The sequence below is a fragment of the Pundamilia nyererei genome, unplaced genomic scaffold (genome assembly GCF_000239375.1).
Source record: "Pundamilia nyererei isolate P.nyererei 1_Seehausen unplaced genomic scaffold, PunNye1.0 scaffold00010, whole genome shotgun sequence".
NCBI classification, from domain to species: domain Eukaryota; kingdom Metazoa; phylum Chordata; class Actinopteri; order Cichliformes; family Cichlidae; genus Pundamilia; species Pundamilia nyererei.
This window is the reverse complement of record NW_005187411.1, coordinates 5,504,099-5,524,063: the sequence shown is the minus strand read 5'-3', so window position 1 is coordinate 5,524,063 and position 19,965 is coordinate 5,504,099. Positions and strand designations below refer to the sequence as shown.

Genomic DNA, 19,965 nt, shown 5'->3' with positions numbered 1-19,965 from the left:
GTCAATGTTGGTTTTTCACAAAAATGAAATAAAACATTTTATTTTCCTGCAGACTGGCTTTCGATTTATTTCAAATGTTCGCTGTGGTACAAGACAGATTACAGACTTTGTGGATAATGTTAAATTAAAATAGACCTCAAGGTGAAATGAGAACCACTCCAATCTTAACTCGTATTTGCTTTCAAAGCAGCAAAACATTTTTGTTTTTGGTTCTAAATCAAAAAAATTAAAAACCAAAATCTCCTTGAGGATTAATGATTGTCTGAAGATTAAATGTCAAAGCCGTCAGCAGCGTTCATCTGGTCTGTTCTAATCTGCCTCCACCCAGTCCTCTTTTGCCCAGTCAGGTAATTGTGTGGAATATTCGAAGTCAGGTCCTTTGTAGCGTAAAGCGTGAAGATACATGATGAGTTCCTTCTCTGTGGGGTCTGGCCGCACTAGTTTACATTCACTACATAGGTGGTCTGGGGGAGTTTTCTGACTAGAATCATTTTCCCCAGTTTCATTTCCATGTGATTTGACTGGTTGAGGGTTCTGACAGTCTTTAACGGTGTTGTTGTCATTTACTGCCTCGATGCAATCTAACTTCTTGTCACTGCCACAAGCATCTACCTGTACTGGACAACTTTCTCCGCTTTTTTCAGATTCAGCGGTTCCAGCTGATTTGTCCATTTTCTCTGAGGCTTTATTTTTGTCTGCCTTGTGTGCAATGCCAATGCAGTCATCTGCAATATCCAGCATGTTAAAATTTTCCTGAGAGCGATGTTCTTCTACCAGCGCCTGCAGAAGCTCTTCATCACTCTTCCCCACAAGTCCCCCCTTCCCTCTGTGAGGACCCCAGGCTGATGACCCATAGACGGGATCATTAAGGATGGGAAAACCCAGGTACTGAAGGTGGACCCTGATCTGGTGTGTCCGACCAGTAAGGGGTAAACAGCGGACCATACTTGTTTTTCCGTTAAAGCTAAGCCTCTGGAAGACGGTCCGGCACTCCTTTCCTTTTGGGTCAACACGACAGAGGCCGATTTTGAAAGAAACAACCAGGATGGGTTCTTCACAGATCACCTCATCCTGTGGAAACTCCCCCTCCACTCGGCAGACATACTCCTTTTCAAGCTGAAAGAGACAGAAGATGTAAGAAACCTGTGGAGACGTTTTGAAAACCGACTCGCACAAAAGTGCAAAACATGCTCAACATACCTGTCTGTCTCTCACCATCTGGTCCAGTTTCTTAGAGGTCTCAAGCGTCCTGGCAAACAGCAAGACTCCAGAGGTGAGCCTGTCCAGCCTGTGGACTGTATGCAGCTCAGAGATGCCAAACTCCTTCCCCAGAATGAAAATCACCGTGTTGTGGCGGAATCGGCCACAAGGGTGCACAGGGATGGAGGCAGGCTTATCGACCACAAGCACTTCGCCATCATCTACCAGAATCTCCAGTGGTCTGCCAACTACAGGGGGCTCGTGGCGGTGTACAGTGTTCCTCAAGTGATCATTATTCTGTGCATGGTGAGGGAAAATTTAAGTGTTTGCCCACCTCAAACAAGGCCATCCAATACAATCAGGTGAATTTTTAGAAATCAGAGTATCAAGATTTGGATAGCTACCAATTTAATGACATGAAGGGTTGTTCTTTACAGTTACCACATGTCAAATATTTGATCCTTTCAATGCAAGCTACAATATTGAACAAAAGTAATTTTACTGACTGATCATTTGGCAACATGAATTTGGTGAATAATGTAGCCATGGCATAAAGTCAATACCTTGTATTAGTATCCCACAAATGGTAAATGGCCTGTATTTGTATAGCGCTTAACTAGTCCCTAAGACCCCAAAGCGCTTTACACGTTCAGTCATTCACCCATTCACACACACATTCACACACTGGTGATGGCAGCTACATTGTAGCCACAGCTACCCTGGGGCGCACTGACAGGGGCAACTGTCAGTGCTAACTAGATCCCGTTTACCTCCCCCTATATAGGTTATACTATGGACTTATGAGACTTACCCTGAGCACCACAGATAGATCCTCCACAGGTGTCTCGTTGAGGCGGATGCGACCCTCTTTAGCGGCCTTCTGATAATACTCAATGGACTCAGCTCTGAACTCATTCTTAAACACATCCAAAAGGCTCTTTCCAATCCACCGACCTTTGCAGTAGGTCTTAAAGTCAAAGTAATACGGATAGACTTTACGAAGCCCAGCCTCGAAGTAGTATGACGTCTCGTTGAAATGCTCTTGGCTAAAGCTCACACCTGGGTTGCGTTTCTGCGGTGGGGGGATATATCTCTCCCCCGGACGGAGCTTCTTCCCACCGGCTCCTCTCCGTCTCTTACCTCTGCCGCTTGTCTCTTTGTCGTCCGTGTCGTCGTTTTTGCGTTTGCCAGTTTCTGACGCCTCTACCGCCGTAGTTTGCTCCAAGGGCACCGGCGTGTTTACATTTCCCGGTGTTCCCGACTCAATACCCGCCCGCTCCATAGCCCAGCTGCTCTTTCTACACTGTGGGGAATTAAGAAAACCCAGAAACCTATTCGCTTTCTCGCAGGCAGAAACAAAATAAACTCCGCGACGATGAACGTCACACTGAGTCAGAAAGAAAGATAATAAGCTTCCAAACGGCACCCTCACGTGCATCGCTCGTTAGCTAGAGGTCCTTCTCGCCACACGCGCGCGCCGTGATGACGTTTGTAGTCCAATCGGCGCTCCCTGAAGTTTAAACCAAACTATCAAACCCAATCCTGCATCCCATTTTGCACTTAACCATTAAAAGTAGACCGTTTGTTGTTATTTATGTGTTTTAATGTATTATTTTTGTCATGAAATGTATTTTTGTTACAAATTAAGTTCTATTCACACGAAATATAAATGACAGTATGTTTGTGTTTGTTCATGATCATGTTTTTATGCTCTAGTCCTTGTAGCTTCTCACGATACCAATTCCCTTAATACTTCTTTGTGCCACAAAGTGATTTTTGATGTGTTCCTTAATGTATAATGTTTGCCTATATTTAATAGATTGTAATTAAATAGATTTATGAAGTTATATATAAAATAAAGAAATTACCTGTTTTGCAAGTGTCTTTAAAACTTTGTTACTGCACCTACATTATAGTGATACGAGTTCTTTTTTACCCTTCAAATTGTTTTCTTGGCTCAATTAATGTAGAATTCATGACAGATTATAGGCCTAAAAGACATTTAAAATGGTTTAAATACAGGAAATCACTTTATGGCACAGCATCTCAAAAAAGGCTTGTTTACCTCAGTTATGTGTTTATTTTCAGTCTTTTTGGAATAACAGCAGTCACTAAAATATTCGTTTACTTGGTTTTATTATTAAATCCAATATTTACATATGATTACGTTACTTATATGATTCCAAAAATGTATCAGATTATTATGTTTTGGCACAACTTCCTAACCCTGCTCTATATTTACAGTGTCACATGTGATTTATTCTGCACACACATATTGTTAAATGAGTAAGAAGCATTCTTCCCACAAAAATATATTACTTTGTCAATTTGCTAAACGGTTATTAAAATCCCCAGGTTTGAACTTTTGCAAGTATTACTGCATATGTATCCAAATAATCCCCCCCCCACACACACATACACACAATTTTACCATCCATCTGAAATCAGCACAAGCATTCACATATCTTAGAGCTTTTCATGCTGTAATCTCAACAAACCCATTATTACACTTCACAAACTTCCCCAGAAATAATACTGTGTACAGCCCTTTTCCCCCCCACTGTGATCTACTGTACTTGCATCACTCTAAATGAATCACAGGATTCTGGGAAGAGGCTAATCAGTAGACCGCTGGAGACTTATTTAGTCACTCATTGTTTTATCACCCTTGGAAGACAATCTGGCCAGGCAAACAGAGCAATATCCTCCTTTCATGTTGCTAGGTGACAACCTAGCAGAGCAGGTGGTCCTTAAGACAGAAGCTCAGTTGAACTATAAGAGGTGTTACAGGGCCCCGGAGACGCAGCACCAACGCCACCTCCTGCAAGGGCAACCACACTGCAGTCAGAGCTCACCTCTGGGGAGAGAAGGAAGGATAGCAGGCACAGGTGACTTCCTCATTTTTTGTGTAAGAGTTCAAGGGGTTTAAGGCTTTTTTTTTTTTTCTTACCCAGGCCACTGGTGCCTCTTGTCAGTCAAGGGGACATAAACCACTCCCATCAAAGCTTTCTTGAGGAAGCTCCCATCACTCTGCCGATCATACTGCTCTAGCACCTGACTGCCACCATCAGGGCCCACTGGGAGAACCAACCGCCCACCTGGTTTCAGCTGCTCCAAGAGCTTCCATAAGGAAAGACAGGATTTTAAAAAAGGGTTTCATACTTTTTCACTTTATTCATGGCATTAATTCAGCGCAGTCTGTCTTTAGAATGCATTTCAAGTACCTTCGAAGCTTAACATACTTGATAAAGTTATTTTAGAGACAACTGATTGGGTTATAATGACTTTAATATAGCTGTAGATACACCACAGCCTTCTGTGCCTTGTTTGCAGGCTTCAGTTATAGCTGAATGAGTGTCTTATGCCTATTTTTATTGCATTTTATTCTGACAAGAGTAAAGCCTGTGTCCTTACAGCCTTAGGAACAGTGGCTGCAGCTGCACCAACATGAATGGCATCATACGGCGCTCCATCTGGGTAGCCGAGTCTTCCATCTCCCACTGTGGGCATACCCAGATATGAATTGTATTTTTTTTGCAGCCATGTGCTTTAAATCTCAATAGATAAAAGTGGCATGACTTTAAGTTTGACATCTCCTGACTCACCAACTAGTTTGATGCGTCCAGAGGACAGCAGCTCCGGGTCGTCAGCTTGAACATTTTTGATTGACATCTGAACCAGTTCGTCGATGTGTTCAATGCCAACCACTCTACCCGTGGGCCCTGTCTGCATATGATGGTAAAAAGCAGCTGTTTAACCTCTGTTACATGATACATGGGTGAAACCATCTAGCTAGTGGTGAGATTTAGAAAGAAACTTCTCAAATTTTTAACAGAATTTACCATTCTTGCAAAGCAGGCGGTGAGATATCCACTTCCTGAGCCTACATCCAGTGCCGACGCTCCTTCAGTTAGTTTGTCACTTAGTAGCTCCAAAGCATGAGCATGCTGTCGAGTAAAGCCAGCAGGAAAACTTCTGTTAAGTTTTGTTTAACCATTTGGTCCTCCCAGCACTGTTCAGTGTTTGTTACTCACCATGTGTGGTGCACTGATGGTTGCCCTGTAGCCTGTAATTACAACGTTTCATAACAAAGTTGTAGCAGATCTTTCTCTATAAAACAGCTATTATTCAACAATGCAATGTGATGAAAAAACCCAGGCTCTTGTTATTGCATTGACAGTAACATGCATTTGTGTGTTTAGAAAGTGCTTCTGAAATAAATACCTATGGATTGGGGAGAGTCTGCATATGGATAGTCTCTCGAGTAGAGTCCTCTGTCAGTAGCCAGCATGGCATTGAACACTCTGTCACTCTGGATCACGCCATGGTCTGGCAGAAAAAGAAGAAAAAAAGAGGTATTGATACTGAGTTGAATGAATGGAGATGATGATTCCAAACCAACCTGTGCAACATGTAACTACAGTCCCAACCCTCGTTTAGAAAGGTCAAGAAAGGTCACAAACAACAACAAAGATATCAAAGCTCAAACCCTTTACCCCTTAGCCTGCTGATAAGCTCTGGATTTGTTTTGCCGCTGGACATCCACGCCATTGTCCGGGACAGCAGCACACCCATGGGGACTGCCACTACTGCCAGGCGCAGCGCCGCTCGCATCTCCTACACCGAATCTCTCTGCAGGGACGCGACGATCAGCGCTTGTAACCCTGAGTACACGACACACAGATTACTGTAAAATGCATTCAACGGCCTGGCTGTATTCTCCGTGTGGTAATCGAGAGGGCAGTTTAGGTCATTTGTAAGATGTCCAAATGTGGCAGTGCAAATTCACTAATTACAGTAAACTTGACAGACAGACAGCGAGCGGTACAGCAGCACATGTAACGGCTATAACAGCAAGTTTACGTTACACTATAAGCGGATACTATCATTATACCGTTGCAAATGATTATTGCACTTTTTAAAATAGTAAATACCCCCATGTAAACAAATTCCGTAGAGGTCGGTAGCCCTTGTTTACCTCGGTAGCTCAGCCGCGGTTACTTCCAGCTGAGACACATTTCCTAATCCCCTCCTCAGCAAACCACAGCCCAATGAGAAACTAACCTTTTATATGTGAAGCCCAAACTAACCAATCAGCTCTCAAAATTGCTTGACGGGCGGATACAGCGTCTAATCAAATATATCTAAAAGAGGAAGTGGGCTGTCGGTCGTTTAAGGTTGTAGATCATGGATATGTTTAGCTAGCAACGCTAAACTTTAATCATTAAAATAATATATCTGCGTTATTAATTTCTAGCCTTTTGAGGTTTTTCCCACACAGGTAAGTTATGTTTCTATTCTTTATGGTAACAAACTGCTCGAAAAACGTTTAAATGCACAGTAATTATCCATGTAGTTGGTCAGCAACCAGCTTAGCCGTAAATGTAAACCTTACCATCAGCTTTCTGGTTTGTCTTAATTGTATGTACCTTCCAAACATCTGACGCAAGTGTTACTGAAAGAAAAGGGTCTTAGTCCAAAAACAGAGTAACACTGTGTGTGTGTTTTAAACCGTGATGTCGACATCTCTTTTACCCAGTGGCTGCACCAGAATGATAGACGACTTCGAGAAACGGGAGGTTCGGTCCAGCGGGGAGCTTTGGTCCGAGATCTGCTCCAGCCTGCCGGAGGTGCAGACTGAGGCGACCCCGGAGAGCAGCACAGACTTCAAAGACTCATTTCACCCGCCTGTGCAGGTTAATGGACAAGCAAATGGGACGGATACCAGTCCATCTAGTGCCAAATGGGAACCCATGGAGGATTCTGAGATTTACATAGCCACTCTAGGTATTTCCTTTTTTAGCTTTTCAAGACTACAGACTTCCTGTCTCCTCGCTGTCTGTCAGCAAGAGGCATGGAAATGATAAGATGCTAAATTCCCGCAAAATGAAACCAGATAGTTTTCTTCAGCATAGCTGGCTTGAATTGCCTATTTATTCTCCATGTTTTTGTAGTGGCTGACACATTTGCCTAACAAGCGACGGATCCCTGGTTTGATCCCAGAAGGAGACACAGATCCCTCTGGGGTTGGGCCAGGAAGGGCATCCGGTGTAAAAACTGCTGATCAAATATCCTGTGGCGACCTTTTGTGAATAAGGGCGTTCCAAAAATATGGCATGTGTCATAGATGTGTCATCTGTCAATTATTTTATTACACCCTTCCGCTGTTTAATGTTCTGCCCCATACCATGGTGCTACGTATAACACATAAAAGACAATCAATACAGGACTACATGAAGTGCAAGTGTGCAAAAACCTAAACAAAGACAGTGCAACACCAGACAGAACAGAACGATACAGGCACAAGACGGTGCAGACACAACAATGCAATAGAAAAGCGCAACAATGACAGCGAGGTGTGTGTGGTAGTGTGTCAGTCAGTGTTCAGGAGTCTGACGTCTGGGTGGATGGAACTGTTTCACTCTTCCAGTGAGGGCCTGTTACCTCTTGCCAAATGCAGCAGGGTGAAGAGTGTGTGTGTGAGGGGTGTATGGGGTCCTCCACAATACTAGTGGTGTCTGTGATGGAGGGAGGAGAGGCTCCAATGGTCTTCTCAGCTGTTCTCACTATCTGTTGTAGGGTATTGCGCTCCGATACGGTGCAGTTACCATACCAGACAGTGATGCAGCTGCTCAGGATGCTCTCGATAGTCCCTCTGTGTACCTTAAAGCGATAGAAATAAAACTTCATGGGGGGGGAAAAAAAAAAAAAAACGGAACCAGAAACAAAAATTTAAAAAATGACAACCAATAAAAATACAAAACTATAACGTTGTTACAAAACACTTGACAGTATGTACTCACACATGATTTAAAAAGACAAGATTGCTGCAGAAGGTGTTTTGTTTTTTTTCTTCTCCTAATCAAAGAAAGATCAGCACTTATTTATTTCTCATGAGTTAAATGTTTTATTTGTTCAGTAGGTGTTCTTAATTTTCATCTTAAATAAATTCATTACATCCGTTACAGCCTAACCAGTCCTTTATGGTCATCCTAAATGGTTATTTTGCATATCTGCGATCTTTGCTGGCCTTATATGACACATTGTACCAAAACTCCCACTCTTCTTTGATTCTTAATTCAAAATCTGTCGGAACTTTGATCCAAGCTATAAAACTGACATTTTTGGCTACATTTCGCTCCAGAAAACCGCCTGAAGAAGATAAAGGGCCAGTCCAGTGATGTGACCTCCAGGGACATGCTGCACTCCTTGTCTCAAGCCAAGAAGGAATGCTGGGATAGGTTCCTACACGATACCCAGACCTCAGAGCTCTTCCAAGGGGGCGACATGGATGAGAGGTAGGACATGGACATGATGTGAAAAATCATCCTGTTGGAGGAGGATTTTTTTTTTTTTTTTTTTTTTTAAATAGTCATTGCATCTTTAGATGTGATTGTATCATTTGCGCATTTCTTTCCTATGTCTTTCTAACTTAACATATTACAGCAATAACTCATCATCTCACTGTTTCCACTTTTCCTTAAATTCAAGAGACTTATGTGGCATTTACTCATCCCAATACAAAATTACTTTAATCTTTATCTTTCAAAGTGTCGAGTAGTTATCTGGAGATGGCCTGCTTCTTATCGTAACCTCTTAAGCCCCAAGCCTAACTGATCTCCTGCCTTTTGCCCCCGCATCAGGGGGCGTTGGGGCTTAAGAGGTTAACACCCTAAACTATTCGTGCCCTTCATCCCTTTGCAGTGCTCTCGAACACTTCAAGAGGTGGTTGATTCCAGAGAAGGTGGCCATCAGTGCAGAAGAGCTGGAATATCTCCTGAGGCCCTCTCAGAATAAGGAATCAGCAGAGTCGGACCAAATGCAAAACGGAGAGGACGCAGAGATGCAGAAACCGGATGAAGATGACGCTCACCAGCCAGAGAAATGAGTGAATTAAAATGGTAACCTGGAAAGAAGAACTTACTTCCTATATAGTCGGTAAACGTGACTTCCTGCTCTCATATTGTGTCATTGCAGTGTTTTGGCTATAGCCTTTTGTTATCAGTGATTATAGCCTCTCATCACTGTCTGTATCCCCAGCAACTGAGTGTTAAACACTTATTAACTCACATGCATTTTGTCCTCTCTATTCAATGACACTGCACCTTGAGAACACCTAATAAAGAACGTGAAATGATACCTTTTTGTCCTCTAGCTGTATTCCGTGTCTCCTACTATGTTTACGAGAATGGCTCTTAACTACATATACAGATATTCATTGAGGACCATATGTAGCGTCACATGAGAAGTGATGTTAACGATGCATTCATTTGTCAAAATGTTATTTTTCTGTCATTAAAAGGCTGACATCATAAATTAGAATGGCTGTGATTGTAACATACCATGTAACATTTTATTAATTTCATGTAGAAGTTTTTAATGATGTTTCAATAAAATATTTAAAAAAAAAGGTAAATGGTATTGTGTTCATTTGTCTGCTTGTAACTCCAAGGACAGTGTTGTTGAATTGCTTTAGATTTTGGGAGTGAAAACGTTGGGTCTGGTACAATATGGTGTATCATCAAGGGGGTATTTTAGGGCTTAGACATGCAATATGGTGACAAATGAAGTGCACTCTCTTTCAGTTCTGAGATTTTAAACCAGGACATAAAAAAAATCATCTGATCCTAACAAAGTTAAATCATTTAAATGTAACTTTAAATGAGCAACAGCACACAACATATGAGACTTTTTCATTACTTTTTAAACCAAGCTATGTTAAAATGTGTGTGTGAAGTACACCACATTATTCAGTAGCTTGCAGAATCATCTTTAGTGGTACAAAAATTTTTTTTTTTTTAATTACTTTATCATTCTCTTCAGGACATGAGAGACTGATAAAGTGTTGCTTCAGTGAGATTTGCAGGCATTCTTTATGTGCAGCTCTCTTAAGGTTCAATCAGGTTGAGGTCTGGACTTTGATGTAAAGTTGCTGCTGTACTAGGGATCATTGTCCTGTTGGTTGACCCATATTCTTAAGCTCTCAGATAGCTTCACATTACTCTAGAATACTTTTTACAAAGGAGTTTATGGTGACTCTGTGACAGCAAGGTGCTCTTGTCCTGTGGCTGTAAAGCAAGCCAAAATGATCACCCTGTTAAGAACTTTAAATTTTAACATGCCAACTGAGGCCTGTAGAGTTTGAGATGCATCCCTGTTTTGTTTTCGTTTTTTTGCAGTTTCTCTGAACATTACATGGTCTGACCATGGTCTGAATTGGCTGGGACATCCACTCCTGGGAAGACTGGTAACTCCCTTAACTGTCTTCCACTTCTGAACAGTCCTTCTTGCTGTAGAATGATGGACTTCAAACTGTTTGGAAATGGCCTGAAAACTCTTCCCAGATTGATAGGGAGCAACAATTGCTTCCTGAAGATCACTGCTGATGTCTTTTCTTATTGGCTTTGTGATGAAACCCAAATGCTCACACTTACTGAAGATCAAATAATCAAGTGCGTTTGATTAGCAGTACACGGCAACTATTTGGCCTCTTAATACGTATAGAAGGCAGCAAAGAACCGAGTTTGATTCATTCGCCATTTTACAAGCCAGCGACTTTAGCAGTCACAGCGAGTCCACAGCCTGTTTTACAAAGTCCCTCGTGGCTCTGAATGACATAAAGCAAAGACCACCAGACATGATAAAATGCTCCGCTTGGTTTGGAATAATAATTTGTGTCTGAAATGGTGCACAGTGAACATGTTTTGAAACACACATATCCTAAAAAAATGGATGAAAATGTAAATATCTTCATTTCAAAATTTCAGGGTAGCTGAAATCAAAGCAGCACAGAGAGAAAGTTGGTCTCCTTCAGCAAATTTTGAACATGCATCATTCTCCACAATGAAGGTCACACATTTGAATCAAGTAGGAGCAAGAAAAACACATTTTCGAGAGAAGAGCTCTTTAACTCTTGAAAGGAAATGACTCATGATATCACACTGGTATCTCTGCTTGAACTCGAAGACTGCAAGTTGTGAAAGGACAAGTGGAAGCTGTGGGCTTTAATTAGGCAGGGCTGCTCAAATTACAAGTTGTTAAGGCTTTTTGTGCGTGGAAGCTAGGAACTCGAAGGCAGTGTTGGTCAGTATTGGCTGTTGTTTTTATTTCATTTGTCAATTCTGTGAGACTATTTCATTGTCCTCATTGAAAGCTATTCATTGGATGGTTATATTGTATATATTCAGTTTATATGTAGAAAATTCTAGTGATTCCTCTCGGAGCTACAAATGAATCCCTACAAAATAACCAAAGTTACAACAACTCTTTAAAGTGGTACAGCTCGAAAAAGGGCATTATAAACTTCTTAAAGGTAATATGTATTAAAGCGTACAGACGATTTATTGATTGGCATCCAAGTGTAATTCTGAATTAAATAAACTGAATCAAATTGTGTTCATTTGAGTAACAGCAGCCATGGCATCATTATTTAATAGGACTTAATTCAATTGGGGGGTCCTTGACATGAAAACCTTTGGATGTCCCTTGAATTAGATTACTCTTGGATCTAAACGGCTGAGAGAGTGAGATCAGAAAAAGCATCTCAACAAAACAGTCTTTGTCCTCATTTCTCATTCAAGTGGAGAACATATTCTGACAGTTACCTTGATTTAATAAAGTAGACTTTATTTAGCTTTTTCTAGAACATCCTTACCATTATTAATAATACTTAGGGACCAGCTGTAGCGGTCTCACAGAGACGTGGTTTGTGGTAATAGGTTGGACTGGGATAATAGACACTATGAAGCTCTGAGTGGGAAGAAACTAAAATCTGGCTCGGGCTCAGCAGTAATTAAAATGACATTTTCATCACTGGAGTATGTTAATAATGAAATCTACTTTGATGTCCACATAGAAAGAGAGTTTCAGAAAGCCATTTAGCCCCAAAGATCAGTCCGTTAAAAATAAAAATAGCTAAAAAAATTGGTTACCCCCCCAAAACTTGATCTTTCATGTCTTTGTTTATTAATTATTATATATTATGTTCCAAAAATATCTGTCACAACTTTCAATGAAATGCTTCAAATGAGAGCCCATGGATTGATTCGCTTGCACAGAAAGTACAAAAATGAATACTTTATAATTTAATTTTTAATTTACATTGCTCTCATTTTATCTGCTGCAGCTTCTCAGTGGGATGCCTCCCACTCTACCTCTGCATATAGCAGAGGCTCTCTCAACTATAAACCCATTCCTAGTCGCATATAACTTACATATCCAAATCTGCAGACCCTCAGTACAATCTGCATTGGGATCTATGGTCACAGTCCCAACACTGAGACAGCTGAAGTAAATTCCTCCCAGCAAGGTCCCTTGTTAATGAACTAAATCCCAGTAGCAGCAGCTACATCTTAGTGGAGCTCCTATAAACAGGATGTGGTGAAGAAAGAAATTCTCTGAAGGAAAAAAAGCATCTCTTTGCTAATATCAACACAAGCAAGTTTGTCATTTTGGGGGGATATATCTTCAGTGCAACTTTCTCTGAGGTGGACTAGCTTATGATTTGGTAAGTTCCACAGTAAAGCGTGGATATGTGGGAACTGAACATCATCACCATACTGTAATGATCGTATTTTATCTATAAATGATTGTATGATTGTATCTTTTCCTAGATTAGTGGACAGATCTTGATGAAATGTTGCACAAGAAACTGTGCCAATATCTTCAATATTTACAGAATTAAATATTAATTGTATAAATTTGTACATTTGACAGTCACTCAAGCGCTGAAAGGGACGTCAGATTAGATTGTAGCAAATATGTATATTTATCCATGTATGTATGTTTCCCGTGTCCCGCTGGAGAGCAGTGGTTTGCTTGTGTATTTAATGTATTCAATGTCAGAGTGTGGCCTTCAGTAGCATTCTGTACAGACCTAATGACAGCAGGAACTACTGCACATTTAATCCAGTGCAAACTAGATGAACTGTTTAAAAAAAAGTATTTCCAAATACAACTGGTGATGACTGGTGTGACGAAACCACCATAACCCACCACCATCCTTTCAACCAACACATTTCCAAGATTACCTAAAATAGCAAATCTGAACAGACTTCTGGCTGCTCAGTATTTAATACATGAATTATTACATTTGCACTTAGTTTGTTTGATGGGTGCATTTTTCTTCTGCAGCCCTCAGCTGAATGCTGTCTCCCTAAATTGGCACTCAGTCATCAAACAAGCAGAACCCCTGTTTAGGACCTGAAAATAAGCCCACCACAAAGGCTCCATCAGGAGGACACGTAATGGGGCCGCTTGCTTTTTGTGACACACGTGAGGTTTTGCTGTGTGCTTTCTGGTGGCACAGTGAAAAAAAGAGAGCAATTAGCCGAAAATAGCTAAACACCTGTAGCTGTCACGTCTCCCACACTTGGACATAGTATACATGACATGTACAAGTGATTCAGAACTAGAGTGGTCACCGTAAAGGAAGACTCTGAGGTGGTACACCATTTGATTACTTCATGGATGCTGCTAGAACAAACTGTTACCTTCACCACAGGAACTTATCAGACTGAAGAAAGGCCAGCTCGACAGCCCTGTCCACATCAGTGTCCAGTTAAATCAAAGTGGGAAAAAGTGGTCTGTGGAAGGAGAGGCTGTGTGCTCTAAAGCAGACCAGTCTGTGTTATTTTAAACTGTTCTGATGTGTCCTAACAGTAAACATCACACAGAAAAATGAGCAACAGACAGAAAACCATTACAGTGGCTGTATGTTCAGTGCTTTGAGTCTTCTCTCCAAACAACCCAGATTTAAGCTTCTCCCAACAGTGCTAAATTTACTCTTAAAGGGAGGAAAAATGGCCATGTCCTCATCGTTTACCATGTTGTAGCAATCAATATTAAAATGTGAATGCCATGTAAATATCTGTATTAATTAAAAGCAGCATTTCAAAGCAACACTTACCAGAGCTCCATTGAAATTGAAACACTAATGATATCGTACCTTTATGTTAGAAGATTTCGAGCCTTAAAATGTCATCGTAAGAAGTTCATACTAACAAGTACTTTAAAATAGTGGCCACACTTTCTGCTCTGAATTTGATGAAAATCTGGAGACTACGTGGTTTCTGCACATGAATATGATTAACTGGAACTTTTGGGCATCTTAATTATCTTCACAATGAGATCTGTGCTCCCTTCAAGCAGCGAAACAGTCACGCAATGAATGCCATTCGGCATTACCGTTGATGAATCATTCGATCATGCTGGTTTTGACTGAGACTCACAATTTTTTTCAAATTAGTTTTGAGATTATGAATAATGAATGCGAACTGCTGGAGAAACATCTTAATTGTTCAATTTGTATTCTGTTTCCTAAACGCTTTGTCTAGAAAGTGTCCGCTTTGTGGAGAACCTCACAGCAGGATCCTTCATTCATGGCGCTCCGTGGAGGGCGGGGGTGCACAACATATTCAAAATAATCATTTTGGACCTCTTCGGTGTTTCCATCCCAATGCCTGTTTCTGACCAAACTTGGGATAACACGAGTGAGAATGCTGTAGGAATGTTAACATAAAGGGCATAATTTGAGTATATAAAATCTCAGACATAATGTAAGTCCCACTAGAAAAATGATAATGATGTCATGAGTGATATTAAACCATAAAGAGGCTCAAGGTCATCATAAATTTGTCATTTTCTAGCTGAGATGCACTCCCCAAGAGAAACATTATAGGAGATTAGAATGATTTTACTGGAGGTGACTCACTCACTCACTTCAGCCTTTACTGTATCCCTTGTTGGAGGGAGAGAGAGCGCGAGAGTGAGAGAGAAAGAGCGCACCTCTTTATTCTGAAGCAGAGCAAGCTGCAGCAAATGAGTGCGGCTGCACAACAGCGGGACTCCCTGCAGGAAAAGGACTCAAACAGGTGCATCTGATATCTCCAACAGGTACTTTTTCATTTACTCTGCACTTCAGAAAAATTGCCAAGTGGCTGATTGCGAAATTTGACTCAGATCTTCTTCCTTTTGAGGAAATACATTTTCAATCCGAGGTCGACCACTTCAGGTTAAAAATAGGTTGATCCTATTCATGTTTATGAATGATTTTGGATCCCTTTTGTATCTTAGAGAAGATGTGGTTGCATGAATCATTCTGAGCGGCCTGATCAGAAAAGGTCAATAAGGAACTTGGTTGAGTCAGTAAGGGAAGAATATCTGCTCTGATCATGATTTAATTAGCTTCCTTGGGAAATTACACTTTTATGATTGTTCACATTCAGTATGATGAACGCATAATGAGGCAGTCGGCCCGTTAATTATTATTTTTATTATTACTATTATTTGCTTAATGTAATGCAATATGCAATGTGCAATATTTTTAAATTAAAACAGCAGCTTAATATATAAAAATGCAAAACAAAACAAAATAAGGAAAATGTGTTGGGTATAAACTTAATGTATACCAAATCAAAGACATTAAATTGTAACAAAATTACATGAAAAATGTACATGTTATTAAATGACTTAAAGTCTGAATTTTGGGCATAAATATCTTCTTTTCTTGGTTGTGTGAGTTTTTTAGATGAAACAATATTTGTAGCTGTTTTTTCATGTCAATGAAAGTTGAAACTGTAGCCAGTGCTCACGCCAAAATTACACCATTCAGCCCAATTTTGACTACAGGTGTTATTCATAGACTCCTCCTCTGATCTTACAATTTTCTGTGGTTTCACTCTCATTTTATTCAGTGATTTTTTTCTTTTCTTCTCTCACAGCCAAGTCTCTCATTCAGCAGTGACAGAATGTGAAACCAATCTGCATTCATGCCCATTTTCACACTCTTGCATAACATCTGATTGTGTGATGCCAGTTGATGAATATTTCTTATTTCTGAGCGACAATAAAAATCACTGACGTCAGCCTAGATTAATAAGTGCAGATGTTCCAGCAGATGTGTGGGATGACCGCCTCTGGGAAGTTACTATGATTTCGAGGATGATTTCTGCTTTTCATAACCAGAAATCATCCGTCCAGTCAATGTGAGCTTTCTTCCTTTTTTCAATACTTTAGATAATGGATCGAAGATAATTGGAAAGGCTTTTGGAGAAGTAAAGAGAGAAATGTGTGCTGAGAGTTTTGAAGATGAGCTTCAATTAGCCTTTTAAAATGTTCAAACACCCAGACGCTGCCATACTGGCTTCAATCAAAATGTTGATTAATAAATTACACAGAAATATTAATTGAGTCATGCAAAATATGCTTGTTATTTCCGCAGCTATGGACTGGGAAAGATCACTGAATCGAACCAAGGTGAACTTTTCTACTCCAGCCTCCTCTTCATCTTCGCTCTTGCCTGACTCCTCGTCCTCCTCCTCTTCCTGCTGCAACTCTTCTCGCTCCATCTTCTCAGCCTCCCAGTTCTCAGCCCCCTCTTTCTCTGGGCTCGACTTCCTGTTTAACCTGAAGCTCATCTTCATCCCTCTCTACTCTGCTGTGGTCCTGGTTGCGTGCTCTGGCAACCTCCTCCTGCTCTTCCTCATCTGGCACAATAAGAAAAGACACAACACGACCAATTTTCTCATCAGCAACCTGGCACTCGTCGACCTGGTGATGTGCGTCTTCTGCGTCCCTTTGACCGCGTCCTATGCATTTGATAAGCGCGGATGGGTGTTTGGATCCCACATGTGCCACTTTGTCACCGTCATGCAATCCGCAGCTGTTTACGCGGCCGTCCTCTCCCTCATGGCCATTGCGGTGGATCGTTACGTAGTTGTGGCTTATCCCATCCGAAAGAGAGCCAGCTACCGCTTCTGCTGGGTTCTTGTAGTTCTGATCTGGCTCTCCTCTCTGGCTTTATCCACGCCTACGGCACTGCACACGGTCTACCTGGACCTCCAGGCGGCAGGCCTGCAGATGGCTGTATGTGAGGAGTTCTGGGATGGCCAGGAGCAGGGTCGCCTCATTTACTCCTGTTTCATTCTCTTCTTCTCCTACTTTGTCCCACTGGTTGCTGTCTCCATTTCCTACTGTGCCATTTCCTATCAGCTGAAACACAGGATGACTTCGAGCTTGACAGCATGCACGGAGCTGAGATCTGCACGGACCACCTGGAGCAGACGGAGGAAGAAGACCTTCTGCCTGCTGCTGGTGTCCGTCCTCTGCTTTGCCTTCTCCTGGCTTCCTTTACAGGTGAACAAAACATGAGATTGCTGGTTTGAAGAATATGCAAATATATGGGAATCTAAATTAGGAGAGGTTCCACCTTATGAATCAGATCTTAGCAGGTCATCTTAACTTTGAGGGAGGGATAAAACAGGGAGAAACAGCCAGCCTGCCTTTGTCCAGAGGAAACACAGTCTGCCTCAGCAATAAACACATCTCAGTCTGCACACAAACTGACAGTTCAATTGGGTACAGTGACTTGATGTTTAGAGTTTTCAAGTCAGCCAGGAAAGACTCTTTAGATGGTGAAGAAATTGGCATTTTCTTTTATTTTCTTTTGGGGGTTTTTTTGTGCCAATTCAGCAATTTTACTTTTTCTAATTTGTATTTCTTTGCTAGTCTATCTGTTGGCAGTAGAAAAATGGCAATTGTTCCTTGAATTAATGTTTTGGATACCGATGTTTACTCCACAGGTGGTGAACCTGATCCGTGACCTGGACACAGACTTCTCCATCCTGGGGAAGAACTATATCAACGTCATCCAGGTGTCCAGTCACCTCTTTGCCATGAGCTCCGCTTGCTACAACCCATTCATTTATGCTTCGCTGCATAACAAATTCCTCTCTTACCTGTGTCTCCACTTCCTGCCCTGGAGAAAAGGAAAAGCGAAAGACAGGCGACAAGGGTCAAGCGTCCTGACGGTGTCTCACAGAATGCCGCGCCTTTACACCTCCACCATTGCGGCAGATTTGCCGGGTGTTGTTGCAAATAATGCCGATCCTCAAGAAAACTACACATAAGTGACTTTGTGGACAAACGGGCACAAGAATGATATGAAGCTCAGTCGAATGTATGAGGCCAAAGAAGCCAGACGTGATCCAGACAATCTTCTTCTGCACTTCAGATGTAATCTTGTCAGCGTTCATGCTGACAGACAAAAGGAGTAAAACGATAAGTCATTGTTAAAACACCAAAACCCACAACATGGGGGTGTAAGGCTTTCACATACAACAGCCACACTGCTGTGCCGCTGGCTATGGGGGGATTCAAGTGTAGATGATGCTTATTAACCTGAATAATATGCTACTGTTTGCTTAAAAAGCCACTTTTAGCTTTGACTTTGCTTTTGTTGTTGCAAGTGTTTTGTGTAATGGTTCTCCATAATTAGATTCTTGTGCATTTTAACACCAACCTTACAGGATCTTTACGCAAGCCATTTAACAATGTGTTGACCTAATGTAAATGTTTATTCACCTCCACCTTGAAAGACTGTGCATTAGGTTATTTCTGTGCATACTTCACGTGTAGTAGTAAATATGCTTTGTTGGATTTTGCTCAGTAAAGAGGGTAATTCAAACCATCTTTTCCTCATTCATTCATTTCCATTTTGTTAAGGAACACGAAGCGGTTCTGAAATAAATAATACCGTATTTCCATCATTCATTTCTGGCCTTGAATCGTTGAGCGCTTTTCAAATGTTCAACTATAGCTGTGGCATTTGGCAAACACTACGTGTGCGCGAGATCTGCAGCACTTTTAAATGTCAAAGCCGAACCGATGAGCGAGAGAGCCAGAGAGAGAGGGAGCGAGAAAAGGCATAATGTGTGCTGGTCATTACACAACTGCAATAAAGACACAACAGAGACCTTCCATAGATAACTATAGAACAGGAAGTTTGGAAATCCTGCCTAAAATAAATGTGTTTGCATTTTCCGACCTTGTTTGTTGACTGCCTTTTGCCACCTCGACTACTTAAGAGATGTCCGCTTATAAAAAGTGTGAATGTTGGCACAAATGAAGCTCCAAATTCATTATTGGGTAAATATTGATTTACTTTTCTCTCAAACAGCTTTTGAGATCACCTATCAAGCAAAGAAACAGAGTTTTTATTTAGATTAAAAATAATAAAACTGCTACTCATCACCCAAGTTACTGTTTATGAAACAAACAGGTTTCATAAAAAGAGCAACGCCATTAAATATAAATCGTGTTTTTGAAAGATTGTTTGAGAAAGGCTTTTTGTCTCATCACAAAGACATTTCTGTTAAAAAAAAAAACCCCACACAACTGAAAAGCATTAGCAGTGTTTGTGACTGTTTCTGGTGTCTGAAGCCTTTAATGTGAAATTATATCAGAAAATAGCACAGTCAATTATCCAGACTGGTATCTGCAAAAGGAAAAGTTAATCAAACATAGTTTCTTTGTTTCCACATATTCTTTTACCAAGCTAAAAAGATTTTTTGAAAACAAGATTATTGAAGGAAAACCATCTAATGCGTCTCATTTAAAACTAACTAAATGGCTTCTTTTCTTGAGATCACTTTCTCAGATTTTATCTCACACAAAAAAGCGCCTTGCAATTCATGGTGGTGCAGCGGCTGATTAGACACTTTACACAGTGCTTTTCAAGAGCAATTTGCAGAGCACAAAGTGTATATTTTAGCAGCTGATGTCAAAAGCAGACTGCTGTGTGAATATATGAGTTGACAAGTGAAGATAAAGAGGAGACAGCTTTTCATCTTATCACAGAAACACAACAGTGGTCATCTCTGCTGATGGCAACAACTGTCCACATGCAGCACACTGCAACTTTGTGCTTCCTGCTTAGCCTTGAAGTGTCAAGGACGACCTTCATCTGAATGTAAATGTGTGCTGCCC

The 19,965-nt window shown here is 41.0% G+C and overlaps 4 protein-coding genes across 7 annotated transcripts; 2 read left to right on the top strand and 2 right to left on the bottom strand.

The window, feature by feature from the left end:
• Positions 1–36: 36 nt before the first annotated feature.
• rpusd2 (RNA pseudouridine synthase domain containing 2) lies at positions 37–2,693 on the bottom strand. Its single transcript, XM_005723945.1, has 3 exons — positions 2,012–2,693; positions 1,201–1,497; positions 37–1,116 (listed from the first exon to the last, which is right to left on the bottom strand). Exons 1-3 carry the CDS (start codon positions 2,636–2,638, stop codon positions 310–312), a joined length of 1,731 nt encoding a protein of 576 aa, XP_005724002.1. The 5' UTR covers positions 2,639–2,693; the 3' UTR covers positions 37–309.
• Positions 2,694–3,483: 790 nt separating this feature from the next.
• Positions 3,484–6,262, bottom strand: pcmtl (l-isoaspartyl protein carboxyl methyltransferase, like). 3 transcript variants are annotated; one of them, XM_005723943.2, is made up of 9 exons: positions 6,179–6,262; positions 5,697–5,864; positions 5,425–5,529; positions 5,235–5,266; positions 5,043–5,147; positions 4,806–4,926; positions 4,615–4,700; positions 4,151–4,320; positions 3,484–4,057 (listed from the first exon to the last, which is right to left on the bottom strand). In XM_005723943.2, the coding sequence occupies exons 2-9, from the start codon at positions 5,812–5,814 to the stop codon at positions 4,045–4,047; spliced, it is 750 nt and encodes a 249-aa protein (XP_005724000.1). In that variant the 5' UTR covers positions 5,815–5,864; positions 6,179–6,262; the 3' UTR covers positions 3,484–4,044. The 3 variants fall into 3 exon arrangements, with proteins under 3 accessions (XP_005724000.1, XP_005723998.1, XP_005723999.1); XM_005723941.1 differs by having other exon boundaries at positions 3,484–4,021; XM_005723942.1 differs by having other exon boundaries at positions 3,484–4,021; positions 6,135–6,196.
• A 91-nt stretch (positions 6,263–6,353) lies between these two features.
• Positions 6,354–9,339, top strand: ccdc32 (coiled-coil domain containing 32). Of its 2 annotated transcripts, none has more exons than XM_005723944.2 (4): positions 6,354–6,481; positions 6,752–6,987; positions 8,345–8,498; positions 8,905–9,339. In XM_005723944.2, exons 2-4 carry the CDS (start codon positions 6,753–6,755, stop codon positions 9,086–9,088), a joined length of 573 nt encoding a protein of 190 aa, XP_005724001.1. In that variant the 5' UTR covers positions 6,354–6,481; position 6,752; the 3' UTR covers positions 9,089–9,339. The 2 variants fall into 2 exon arrangements, with proteins under 2 accessions (XP_005724001.1, XP_013763925.1); XM_013908471.1 differs by having other exon boundaries at positions 6,740–6,987.
• Positions 9,340–16,422: 7,083 nt separating this feature from the next.
• On the top strand, positions 16,423–18,107 carry prlh2r (prolactin releasing hormone 2 receptor). The gene is made up of 2 exons (XM_005724103.1): positions 16,423–17,334; positions 17,781–18,107. The coding sequence occupies exons 1-2, from the start codon at positions 16,423–16,425 to the stop codon at positions 18,105–18,107; spliced, it is 1,239 nt and encodes a 412-aa protein (XP_005724160.1).
• The last annotated feature ends 1,858 nt before the right edge of the window (positions 18,108–19,965 follow it).